We start from the raw sequence: 12818 nt of genomic DNA on the forward strand, positions 1-12818 counted from the left end.
TAATCTGAGCATTTTAAAGAGTCTCAAAGATAAAACACTTGTCCTCCGACTTAAGTCTTTCCTCTTTTATTTTCCCAGACCATCTTTTCACTTCCGCTTTGGCGCGTGCGTCCGTCCGTCAGCTCGACTGCGCTCGTGATGTTGCCACAAACCTCAGACGCTGGAGACGGATGAGCGCAACACAACAGCGCCGTGGATAGACACACCGGGGCTCGTCTCTCTCCGCCAGCCTCGCTCCGGCTCCTCGTCCCGCCTCGTCCCGCCTCGTCCCGCCTCGTCCCGCCTCGTCCCGCCTCGTCCCGCCTCGTCCCGCCTCGTCCCGCCTCGTCCCGCCGCACTTTTGTCCACCCGGACGTGGAGCGTCAGTCCTCGGGTTCATCATGTCAGTGGCCGGGCTGAAGAAGCAGTTCCACAAAGCGAGTCAGGTTCGTAACGCTCGCCAACAACACCACATGTTTTCATCTCGTGCGCCCGTCATCTTCACCGACGCTCTGCTAAACGCTGTTGAACCGTAATCGAGCTTTGAAACTGTCCATTTTCTCGACTCAACTTTGTTTCAACACTTTTGCGCCGTTTCCTGAGCTAATTCCCGGCTTCAAATCAGTAGTTGCGCAGCGTGACGCGAAACTCGGTTGAAAAACGCGTCGATTTAACGCGTCCACTGCGCGCAGGACGTGAAAACTTGCGGCGTTCCAAGAAATGAGGACTGTTTAACATGTAATAACCCAGTTTAAAGCAATCGGCTTTGTTAATTATGCTCAAACTGTTTTTGTCGTGGAGCAAAGTGCATTAGTTTGTTCCCCAGACGCCTTTGTAGTAGTTGCGCGCACCTTGCTCCCATGGCGATAGCTACAAACATTGGCGAAACGATTCATTTAATGTGGCAAAACTTCCCAATTTAAAAAGCCTATCCTGTTACACACGCTGGTATTGTTAAGTGTTATAAAGTCTAGTGGAATAAAAGGGTTATGAAAGTGTGGTTATAAGAGAAGACGAGTGTGTGTTGTTGCTTATTGTTAAAGGGCCATTGTGTAACATCTCCAGGGACTTCACACTCTTCAGAACAAGAACAGCTCTGAAGTGATCAGTCATTTAGAATACAATGTCCGAGTTTTAGTTTGTGTCACTGAACCTGTTGCCGAAGGGAATTGTTTAATTTAATCGCAAAGATCTTATTGATCGTTGCAATTATCGTCAACCAATTTTAGTGTGCGAATGATTGTTATCTGGACTCCAAAACGTGTTATGTGCTCTGAGGAAAGGATTTATGATTCAGACTGAGCTCGGCTTCATCTGCGTCAAATTTAGTAAAAAAAAAAAAATGTATACGGGCATTTTGCGGTCTAAGCGATTAATCGAAAAGAGTAATCGCTAACTAGACCAATCGATTAGCAACATAATCGTTAGTTGCAGTATTTGTTCAGTTTCAAGCGTGAGTTTCTTTGATTATGTTGTTGTTTTGTCTTTGTTGTTGGAGTTAAGGCAAGAGTTCATTTGCTAAGAGTTCATTTGCTAAAATGCCTGTTTTTGGTTAGAAATTGTCCAATAGGTTGTGTTTTTTTGTGGTTCCCATCTTCTAAATATGTGATTGCACCAAAAATAGATTTTGCTTTTGAAAACGCTGCTGGACAAGAAGAAAACTGAAAGCCACATGGATTTTTAAATGTATTTATCTGATGAATTTAGAGGTTTTATGGCTGAAACGTGTCAGGAAAACTCTCAGAATCTTAGTTTGCAAGCAGACATTAGGCTTTGTGTTATGGTTGTTTTGTCTTCATATTGTTATTGACCTTTTTTTGTTTCAGTTTCAGTTTATTTGGTTTATTCACACATTTTCCCAAAGATTAAAGTAATAAAATAACATGCACAAAGTCTGAAAAGGGAAAGGCACCTTTACACATTAAACACAACAGACAGTATCCACAATGTCCAGGGATTATTTGCATTCATTTTCCACATTTGATTTTATAATGTTACTCTTATACAAACTTGTAAAGTGTGTTCTACAGTCTTTTAACTCCTGGTCCAAAGTTGTTCCAGACATTACCTCCAACAACTGAAATACACAGTATACAATTTCGATACAACAATGATCATTACATTTTTTATTTTTTTAAAGATAATTTTTGTGTTTGTTACTTATGTTCCCACGTGGCCTTCTACCAGTTCTCTTAAAACTGCTCTGGAAAGGTCATATTTGGTCCTTTTTTTTTGTTTCAATACTTGTTCAAATAAGTTTCGATACTAGTTTTGGTATTGATTAATCTGCTTTTCGATATTTTTGAAAATTAGGGACGTCACGATAGCAAATGTTAGTATTACAATTATAGCGAGAAGAAACATGACGATTTAAGGACAACAGTGAAAGCTTTAATTTTCTTTTAAGTGATCTAATATGTTACGGTTCCTCAAGTTTGTGACCGGCTTTATGAAATTTAACTTACTCAACGACAAAATAAAGTTAAACGTGACAAAAACGGACAGATAAAATAAAGTTCTTTACGTATCGATCTATTTTTGAGCTATAGATGGAACAAAAATATAAAATTTTGCTGCTATAATGGTCAATATTATTATTTCTTTCATCATTCGTTCATGGTTTTGTTTCCGTTGATCTTAAATGCAGATCTACACTTCTGATCGTTTCATCGGCTGTAACGACATCCACATCTCTTTTTATGTTCAATTATTGTGATATCTTGAACGTGACAGAATTGCAGATGTGCTACATTTGACTGAACGTGAACATGAATATTGTTCAGGAGGTAAAAAGACAGCGCACTCATCGTTTATGGTACGTTTTGTAGCGCCGCGATAATTGCCAATAAAAGCCAATTGCCGTTTTATCACCAGGAAATCTACCTGTGCGTGACGTGCTTCTGGATTGTCATCGTTTCCACTTGAAACAAAGTCATTCTATATTTTCTAAACGTGCTAACTTACTTATTGATACTAGAAAAATGAGTATTATTAATATCCATAACACTGAACAAATGTCAATGTTGTCCCATGTTAGCTTGACAAGGAATAGTTAAGAAGCAAACGAAATGGAGCAAAGGATCATGGTCTATGTAGTCTCCTGTGTTTTTTTTAAGCAAAAGAGCCTATTAATTTGCAGATTTTATTGTGATTATTGAACGTTTCCTGTATCTGTGTTCAATCTTTGTTTGGTTAAGTTTAAATATTTTTTTAAACGTGAACTGATGTCACAAACTCCTACTTTACTGTACAATTATTATTATTATTACTGCATTTCCTTTAGATTGACACTTACCTCAGCCTAAACTTGAACCTATATGAACTCGTATTTGAACTTTGAACCATGTTGTTTTTATGTAATATTGAAGAATTGACCTCATGAAGACTGTTTTTGGCGCAGACGCAGTGAAATGTCAAGATTCCAGTCCAAATAATGTGATGAAAGTCAGATTTAACTACTTTGCGATGTCTTTATTATGATATTTTCTGTAACAAAGATATCTTCACTTGGCCTTCTACAGTGAGCGTTTGACGTTTGAATGTAGGCTAAACGGGTCAAAGGTCGAGCCGACGCTTCCCGACCTCAGAGTCATAATAATATCCTCATTGTCCCGGCCTCTATAAGACGCCTCATTTGTGTGAGTCATAAACTACATTTCCCACATAATATCATCAGCTGCAACACGCCTCAGACTCTGTCACTGCTGAACGCTTTAAGAGCTGTAAATACACGTGTCTTCTGCAAATGGTAAAGTCTTTCATCGTGATTCTATGAAGGAGAAATAATTATGTAAATGTTTCTTTGATTTATTCTTGTTTAGATTTGGTCATTAAGGTTAAGTTTGGATTTCTTGGTTGTTTATGAATCTCTTCACTGAGAAAATGATTGCGATTTAGATGGATGATGGATTTCATTGATCATAATCTATTTTTATAATCAATATTTGTAATTAAAAGCTCAGGCAACTATGGACGACCTCTAACTGGTAACTTTGAGGTTGAAATCACGCTGTTGCCCTTTTGAAATGATGACCACAGGTGTATTAGGTTTAAAGGTGCACCATGCAACTGTTCTGGTGGGTCTGGTCCGACTGTGACTGAGCAGGGTTCGTCTGTTTGTTTCTATGGAGCAGCAGGTTGCTCTTTAATGACCACTTCTATGTGAAGTCCAGATGTGCAGGTCCAGCTGGAAAACAAACCTGATCATGGTGTGGCTGTGCAGTGTGTCTGAGGTCATTCTGAATCTACAATTTAAGCAATAGTTCTGTCTTTCTTTTGAAATTGATTGTTGGAATAGAGTGTTGGCTGCATTAGCTTAAGACTTTTTTTTTTGTCATTATGTGTTGTGCTGCTGTTTGTTGTATTATTGTAGTAATTTTCCCAGCGACTCTTGAATAATCACTTCATCTGGGCCTATCACGATATCGACATCAATAGATAACATCTTGAACCATATGATTTAAAAAGCATCTAAATCTAAAGACTCTTCTTTCTAAAAGTGTTCAAGCCCAATGTAAAACCTTGTGTTTTATTTTTCCCTGTGAAGCGCTTTGTGACTTTGGTCTGTGAAAAACACTATACAAATAACATTTATTTAATTACTTACTTACTATTTTTGGGGCTCGGTATTAATCCTGTGCACATTTTCATTGCAGTAGTGAGAAATGTTTATTTTATTTTTTGTTGTACGATAAGATTTGATCTGTAGAGGGTCAAATAAAGTAACTATGATGATTAAATACTTAAGTCTTTAATTCTGCTATTTATCCTATTTATTTTTTTTAACAATATTATGCAGTTAGAAAAGGGTTTATGGGGGTTTTCCTGCTATAGCGTTACTGTGACAACATAGTTTCAGTGTGGTTATAGGTCTACTTACTTCAAAATGTGGCAGAGGTAGGCAGTATTTACACATTTAGATCACATCGTGAATGTTGTTTTGAAGATATGCAAACTTTGAATATTGAGTATAACATGGATAGTAAAAAATGTTACAAAAAGAGCTGATTAAAACTGGAAAAACATGCAAAGTAGTAAACTTTAAATAAGGGTATAAAGTTATATTTCTGTACTTTATCATCTATATTTGCCAGTTTATTAGCATAAATAGCAGTAATAGTGGTAACAACAGTATGGCTTTAGCTTATCAACCTTATTTTGATGTTTTGGGTTGGATTCAAAGATTTGATTTGTAGTTTAGATTGTAATGGCCTGTAAATATGATTTCTTTGCAATATTTGCGCTAGATAAAGATAAAATGAGGCTTGAGGCTGTTCTGAGTACAAATAAAACAGTTCTTTCTTTAATTATGGTCCGATTTGGTTCATTATGTCTTCTGATATAATTCTGTACTTGTTTTTTATGAGTCAACCTCTGTTTTTATCATACTGTGTCGTATCTGGTGGTCAGCTGATGAACATATTTTTGCACCGTCTTCGTAATTAGACCATTGCAAGAAGGAGAACCATTTAACGGACTGGGACTAATGTCACCCAGAAAGCAACAAGAACCATCGTCGGATCGAGATCTGGAAAACGCGCTCACCACACTGTGAATCGGGACGAGGGGGCTTAACACCTTTCTCATATCTGTGTGTAAATCTGCTGCACTGACACGACACAGTAACACTTCTGATACGTCTGAGTGCAGCCCAAACTGTCAAGGTTTGATAAAAACGGGTCTGTTCATAAGAACCTATAGGTATTTCATTAAAAAACAATACATTTATACACTTGCTCTTTCATTTTGATGCATGAACTACTTTATCTGAGTCATAAAACCACTTTTCTCAGCTCATGACATGTTTGGAAGCCTTTGTAATAGTCCACAAACTAACATTGTTGATGATTATTTCAATATTTGATTAGTTGCGTGCTTTGCGTGTAATATTCCGCTCTAAACCAGGCTATCTTTTGTCTAGTCTCATAGAAAATGCGTCTCCTTCTCGCTGACTTTCAACTGAATCATATTTTATTCCCCCCACAACAATGGAGTCCTATGGATTTGAATGCACAGAGAGAAAGCTGGGACCAGTGGGCAGTGAATCTGTGAACTCTTTGTCCACGTCACAGGCCAAAGAATCGCTGCGCTGTCGCCGTCGGGATATTTAAGCCGCGAGGAGATAATGGCGTGATTAATGTGAAAGTCACCTCTCGCCACACAAGATAAATGTCAAACCGACGTGTCTTATTAGCGCTCTGCTTTTATTAGATCGTGTTTATTAAATAGGATATGATTGGATTTCGTGTAAGGCCTGGAGCTAGGATTGCGATCAAGAGCATCTAGAGGTTTGTCTCGGATGTAATGTTGCTAAATGGAGTATTTTTTCTGAAACGATGTGTTAGAAGATGTCAAATTAATTGCTAGCTGCCGCATCAAGAACAACAACATGTCAAGAAGGTCATTTTGCATCACCTCGAGCTTTGTTTTTGAAAAGAAATTCACAGCTAAACATGTTACTGCTTTAACCAATGGCAAAAAATGGCAAAATTGCGATCATTAACTCTTGAGTGCGTTCGTTCAACACGTGATTCTTTGAGTGGAAAAGTCGCTCACAGATTGCACCTTTTCTACTTGATTTGTCCGTTCACTAAATAATTGTGATTATGCCTCAGTCGCCTTGTAGTTTTGGGAAAGTGCTACAGGTTAAAATGCAACTTTTGTCACCGAACTGGACACATTTTAAAAAACTAAAGCCAAAAACAGCATTGGCCTATTGCTAAAATATATATATAATTCATAAGATATGTCGGTGTAATCCCTCATTCGTCCAGGCGTGTTCCATAGTAGAAAAAGCTTCAGTTGTAGTCATCTGGACTCAGTTTGAAAAAAAAAATAGACGTTTCGACTCTCATCCAAGAGTCATTGTCAATAACAGTTATTGACAATGACTCTTGGATGAGAGTCGAAACGTCTATTTTTTTTTCATAAGATATATATAAAAACGTGTACTGGGTCTGGTTAAAGTTGAATTGACCCGTCGTCAGAGAGACAGAACACAAAACATAATAAAACATGCAGCAATTCTCACTATAATGAAAATAAATATGGTTATTTTCCTGCTGATTGCATGTTGTGATTCTGTTTTTGGTTACGACTATTACAGTGACAATTGATGGTGGTTGTCAGAGCTTTAGATGCCGTACTTTTTCATCTTTGTATTGAAATGATTCCGTTTCAGAGTTGCTTTCCATCCACCTGTTTATATTCCTGACATGTGGACACTGATTGTAGCCGATTGTTCGTCTCTGAGCGGAAGAAGAAGCGTTTCCTGTTCCAGTTTTGTCTGACACATTCACACCCAGGTCTCTGTCTCTTTCTCTCTCTCTCTTTCTTTCTTTCATTCGTTCCTCTCTGGTCAGGAAACAGCTGAACCACCAAACAATCATTTCAAGTTTCGTGTAAAGCGGTTCCAGAAGCCGCCGCCCGCCGTCCGTCGTCTTTTGTGCGCGCTCCTGATAAGCCGCATACGTGTCGTTTCATATTGTGTTATTCTGCTTATATTCTGTCCCCGGAGTCAGGAAACGGCTGTGCAAATCAAACGGGGGCGCTCTCTACATCAAACTGAATCTACAGGTGCAAACAGGAAAGGGGATGGAAAACAGTATTGGGTCATTTTGAGGTAAACTCTGATGAACAAATTCAACAAAGTTATTAATCAGCCACGACACTTTTTGTGTAAAATGACAATTCGTGATCTATATTGTTTTTGTGTTCATGAAATCAATAGTCAAAACCCTTTTTAGTTTGTTTTTTTAACAGAAAAAAAGAAGCTCAAGGTCAATCAATACGTTTGCTGCCAGCTCTAAAATAAATGATAAAACGTATTGGTTTATAGGACATTTTTTTTTAATCAATTTCAATGTTAAAATACTTATTGAAAAGCAAGGTATAGTCAATGTTTTCCCCAATCATCAGAAAAGAGTATTTGGAAAAGATTACTTTAGTTTTGAAACATTCAAGGATCACTCTTTTCTCCTAATTATTATGAAAGTTATAGAATCCCATTGATCTAACCCTTTGTCTATATATGTCCTATTTAAAGGCGGTATGGACGATTTTTCAGCGATTTGAGAACGCAGGCGGAAGTGCGCATGCCACTTCCCCGTGCGACTGATGCGACACACACGTGCGTTTGTTTATTAGCGCAACGGAGCGCATCGCATCTCTCGTCTCCCGTAGATTTCTGTCCACTTCTGCGTCAGCTCGAACTGTCTTTCTCCGTCTTCATTTTGCCCCGTACACTGAGGGAACTATATTATGATAGATCCATGCGCTTAGGCACGCGGAAACGTGGGGACGAGCCTGACGCGGCTGCAGGTGAGCGATAGGTGCGTTTTATGATTGATACGTGGCAGGACAAATGATTTATCCACGCCACGAGGAAATATGATACAAAATTAGCTGAAAAAATCTTCCATTCCACCTTTAATGAAGAATAAACATGTAAAGAAAAGAAAAAATGTGTTTATTTTTGGGGAATTCTTCTGATGAAGATATTCAAACAATATTATGGCAATTCATCCAAAATGTGCCAATTCAAAAGTGTCAATTAAAAAAAAGAATAATCTGTGCATTTAACGACAATGAGTGCAGACGTATCACTTTATACCCTTTTTTGAGAGAAACACCAACATTTCTATTTGTCGACTTAATTGTTTTATTTTCTGTGGATTCTGTGGTGTTGTGAGTTTATTTGTCTCTCTGGCTCTTTTTTTTTTTTACATGTAAATATCTAGTTTACGTGTACTTTTCTCTGTAAATAGTCATTGGGTCAGACATTTGCTATGATCATAGAGACACTTAATAGTTGTTGTTTTTTTGTCAACCAAGTATTTCTTTAGTCAACTACAGCCCTAAAATGTGCTCTTACTGAATTTGTAATTATTTTCATTTTAGACAATACATTGAAAAAAATCAATATTCGTAATAAACAACTGCGACATCATGTACCGCTACAACAAAACCTATTAAAAATGCAATGCAGGTTATTTTTAGGAATGATAGAAAATATGCTTTGGTCCTGACTCACTCCTGACCTGTGAAACTGTGACTAACCCATGGATGGTCAGAACAAAGTGAGAATGGACCAGTAAAAAGCCTCTGAAGCTGTGACGTGATCCGGGCTGCTCCGTCTGAGGGGCAAAGTCCACTCACAACAACAGCGACGTGTGGACAGCCGCGAGTCAGATCAAGTTTACATGAACTGAAAAAGGGAAGAGGCCCAGCCAACACTCATAAAGTACTTTAACTGATTATTATTAGTATTAGTATGATTACAGTGTATTTATATAGCACATTTCCACCTTTTAAAAGCGCTCTACTGATGATCGTGGAGGCTCTATATTATATTATTATAGTTTGTTGTGTGTTATAAAAACTGTTACAAGCTGCGAAGAGAGCTGATTAATAAATCAATATTTAATACTGCAGAAACTTGCGGTGGACTCTTTGTACATGCAGTAAAGTGATATTTCTGTACATTTGTGATTACGTTTGAAGAATAAAACTATTCACGAAAGGTCAAATTTGCCCTTTTTTATTTTTTCAATATCAAAAGTGTTTTTTTTTGGGGTGTGATCATTTATAATATATTACATATGTATAAAGTAGTGGCCTTTTCTCTACTACTCCCGGGTATGTCATTGAAACGCTGTAGACAAACTTACTTTTTCTTTTCTTTTTTGAAGAAAAAAAGTGTGAAAAAAGTTTGACTGATTAAACAATTAAATATTATTATTATGATTAAAGTGCCTATGACAGGTTTTTACGATTTTCTTATTTTGACTTTATTTGGTGACTTTACCTGTTGTAAATATAAATTATAGTTTTACCCCAAACGAGTAGGTTGAAAGGTTGAAAAATCGGTAGAAAATGACAGGAAGTGACATCACTCCAGGGAAACACATTCCGGTCAAATTTTCTAAATAATTTACCAAAAAACCTCTTTTTTTAAACTCTGTAAACAGTAAGTTTCTCTCATATATTTTAACTTGTCAAATAAAAAAAATTGTGACATTAGATGAGTTTTTGCCCAATTATTGCTGGGTAATTTCCTTGTGTGATGTCATCAATTACAAACAGGAAGTGAAATTATAAACCTAAAAAATGTGCTATTCTTTTTATATATTTTTTTTGTAAAATTCAAAATGTATTTATCTTGACTAGATTTTAGTCCAATGAATCGTCCAATCTGTCATGGGCAATTTAAGCTCTTTCAATCGTAAAAATATCACAAATGATTCAGAAATGTTCTTCTCTTTGAGTCACTTGAGCTCGTGGGGCTTAGTCATGGAGGAGAAATGTTAAATGACACGGTGTTGTGGGCGTCGCTCGCGTCGTCAGGTGGTCTTGGCGTCTTGTCTGTTCTGCTCATTAACATTTCATCCTCCTCCCTTTGATACCGTTGTCCCCGACTCGTTAGCATCTGGCACTGGGTCCTCAGTCCAGGCTCGTCCCAGAGGAGCAGCGACTGAAGCGAGACTCCAGCTTTTATTCACAAATGTATTTTAAGAATTTGATCTCGCTGCAGTTCTGACTGTAGCAGAAGCACCAGGCAATTTCCCAGCTCTGCAGAAAGTGTCTGAATAGATGTGATTTAGCCGAGGGCATTTGAGGATTCTGCAGTGGATTAAAACTGAGAGGAAGTTTTAGAAATACTTTGGATGTTGCTGACTGGTTGGTGTATCGAGACAAAATACAGGCATGGGAGGAGCTAATTGTGTGATATAAGTTTATTCTGACAATTATATTTATCTTTTCATGGCAGTATTTGCTCTATACTACAATAGCGGTGAGTGACAATGACAAAATGTAACTGTTTTCATATTATCCAGATTACAATATTAAAGGAATATTTATTAGAAATTCCTCTAACTTTTGTTTTAGGTAAAGACTTGGACAAAAAGTGAATGGAATGTAAAATTAACCAAATAAATATGACTTGATACCTTTGTTTGGAACGTTACACTGCAAGTTTCTGTTCTTTTTTTCGTTTTAAATCGTATATCTATACAACCTTTGCGATATTATCAAGTTTTCAATCAGACTCCTACTTTTTTATAGAATTTTGTGGTTAGATAGTTTCTAACGAGGCTGTGCTTTTAAGTTGTTTGTTGTTCCTTCGAACTCTGGAGTTTTGTTTCATTGCATTTCGCAGGCTTTAAGTAAAACATTGTTCCTTTGAGGTAATGTTCATGTAAATGCACATTTGGATCACATACATAGTGTGTTGGGTTATAACTTCTTCAAAATAGGAAAATAAACCATTGAAATTCATGCCAGTATTAATTTCAACCTGAAACACTTTTATCAGGTTTAATATTGTTTTGTTGTTGTTTATATTTATATTTTTGAACATGTATTTTCACTCAAATATACTATTGACCCCCATTTTGGGAATCACAATTGATATTCAGCATTACAGGGTGGACGATCTGGACAATTTCTAAATTAATTTGGATTAGTCTGATGATGATATTTAGAGAATATTATGTCAATTTACAAAGCCACAAAAGTGCAAAAATCACTTTAGTATGTAAGTTTTCTTTTGAATCTATTTGAAGCCTTTTTAATTGTTTTATTATTGACAAAACTTGATATTCTATTTTTGCATATCTCTATTTTTATGGATTTACAAAGCATTTTATTTCTCATCAACCCGGAAGTAAGGTTCTAAAGCTTGTGCGCCTTAAAAGAAATGCAAATGATGTGCCAAAGGAGTTTGGTTTGACACATTTGAATACCGACTTTCGATTTCATGATGTAAAAATCAGATGCCCAATCTTCAAAAGAACATCATACCTTCCTTTTGTAAAGTCATAAGATGCAGGTATAAACTATATTTTTGGGGACTCAGTCAACCTCATAATTTTTCTAGACTTCACAAGATACAGGTTAATAGCAGGTTTGTGGAATAATTTTTATTCTAAATGAATTATTTCTTGACACCTTTCCGATTTGAGGTAATAATTTACTTCCTCATTTGTCAGTGATGTCATTAGTTCCAACCAAAATGTGTGTATAAAAATATTCACTATTTTCACAGCCTATTAAAAGTAATTTCAAACTTCTTACTGTTATGACAAGTTTGTACTTGGCTTTCAGTGTCTACTTCACCGTTTCCTACTTCCTGCCACAGCAGTTCCACTGTAACCTCAGGCATTGTTCACACATAAATACAGGTTTCATAAATGAAGCACACATGTTTTATTCTAGCAGTGTAAACTTTGATGTTTTACAAGGTCAATACATGAGGACTGAATTCAAAGGGAATGTTTACCATTGAAATACTGCCGGAATATGCATTGAATGTAGAAAAGCCTTAATGCATTTCTATATTTGAGGTCTTTGCTGCGAGGCTCCAGGCTTTTCTCACAATGATTACAGCTGTGAATAGACTGGCTATTTAAAAAGAAGATTCAGTTCAAGGCAAAGCCACAGTCCTCATACTTCTCTGTGTTTAGTGTCGTTTTAGTCCTGAGAGTGTTGTTTAGGTCCGAGCCATGGTCAGATCGTAGAGATACTGAGAGCTTTGGCTGGTTTCACGCCCTTGTCCCCTTTAGTCGACCAATTGATGCACGGGGCATGTTTTTAGTCCATCAACAACAACGTTAGTCGACTACAAACGCAGAAAGTAGAAGTATGTTTGTTTACTTCATCGCTTTACTGGTTTGCTCTTGCTGCTTATCTCTCTGAGCTGAAGGTGATGCCTCTGCGTTTGGGCCAGGACTCACTCTGAAACCATCTGAAACTCCTCTAATCACCACCACCAATTATTAACAGGGGAAATGACTGTGGCTATCGTAACGTGTAGCTTTTAGTTATACAGTTACTTAAGC

At 37.1% G+C, this 12818-nt stretch overlaps 1 protein-coding gene across 3 annotated transcripts in view; it reads left to right on the forward strand.

The window, feature by feature from the left end:
- The first annotated feature begins 327 nt into the window (after positions 1–327).
- Positions 328–12818, forward strand: part of sh3gl3a (SH3-domain GRB2-like 3a) — a 46258-nt gene continuing 33767 nt past the window's right edge. For all 3 annotated transcript variants that reach the window (XM_072465556.1, XM_072465557.1, XM_072465558.1), the window contains exon 1: positions 328–425. In XM_072465556.1, coding sequence (XP_072321657.1) covers positions 381–425 — 45 coding nt within the window. In that variant the 5' untranslated portion in view covers positions 328–380. The remainder of the gene's footprint in view (positions 426–12818) is intronic.

Source organism: Eucyclogobius newberryi, unplaced genomic scaffold, assembly GCF_026437365.1.
Source record: "Eucyclogobius newberryi isolate DKJ021-1_F unplaced genomic scaffold, fEucNew1.0.hap1 SCAF_5, whole genome shotgun sequence".
In the NCBI taxonomy this organism is placed as follows: Eukaryota; Metazoa; Chordata; class Actinopteri; order Gobiiformes; family Gobiidae; genus Eucyclogobius; species Eucyclogobius newberryi.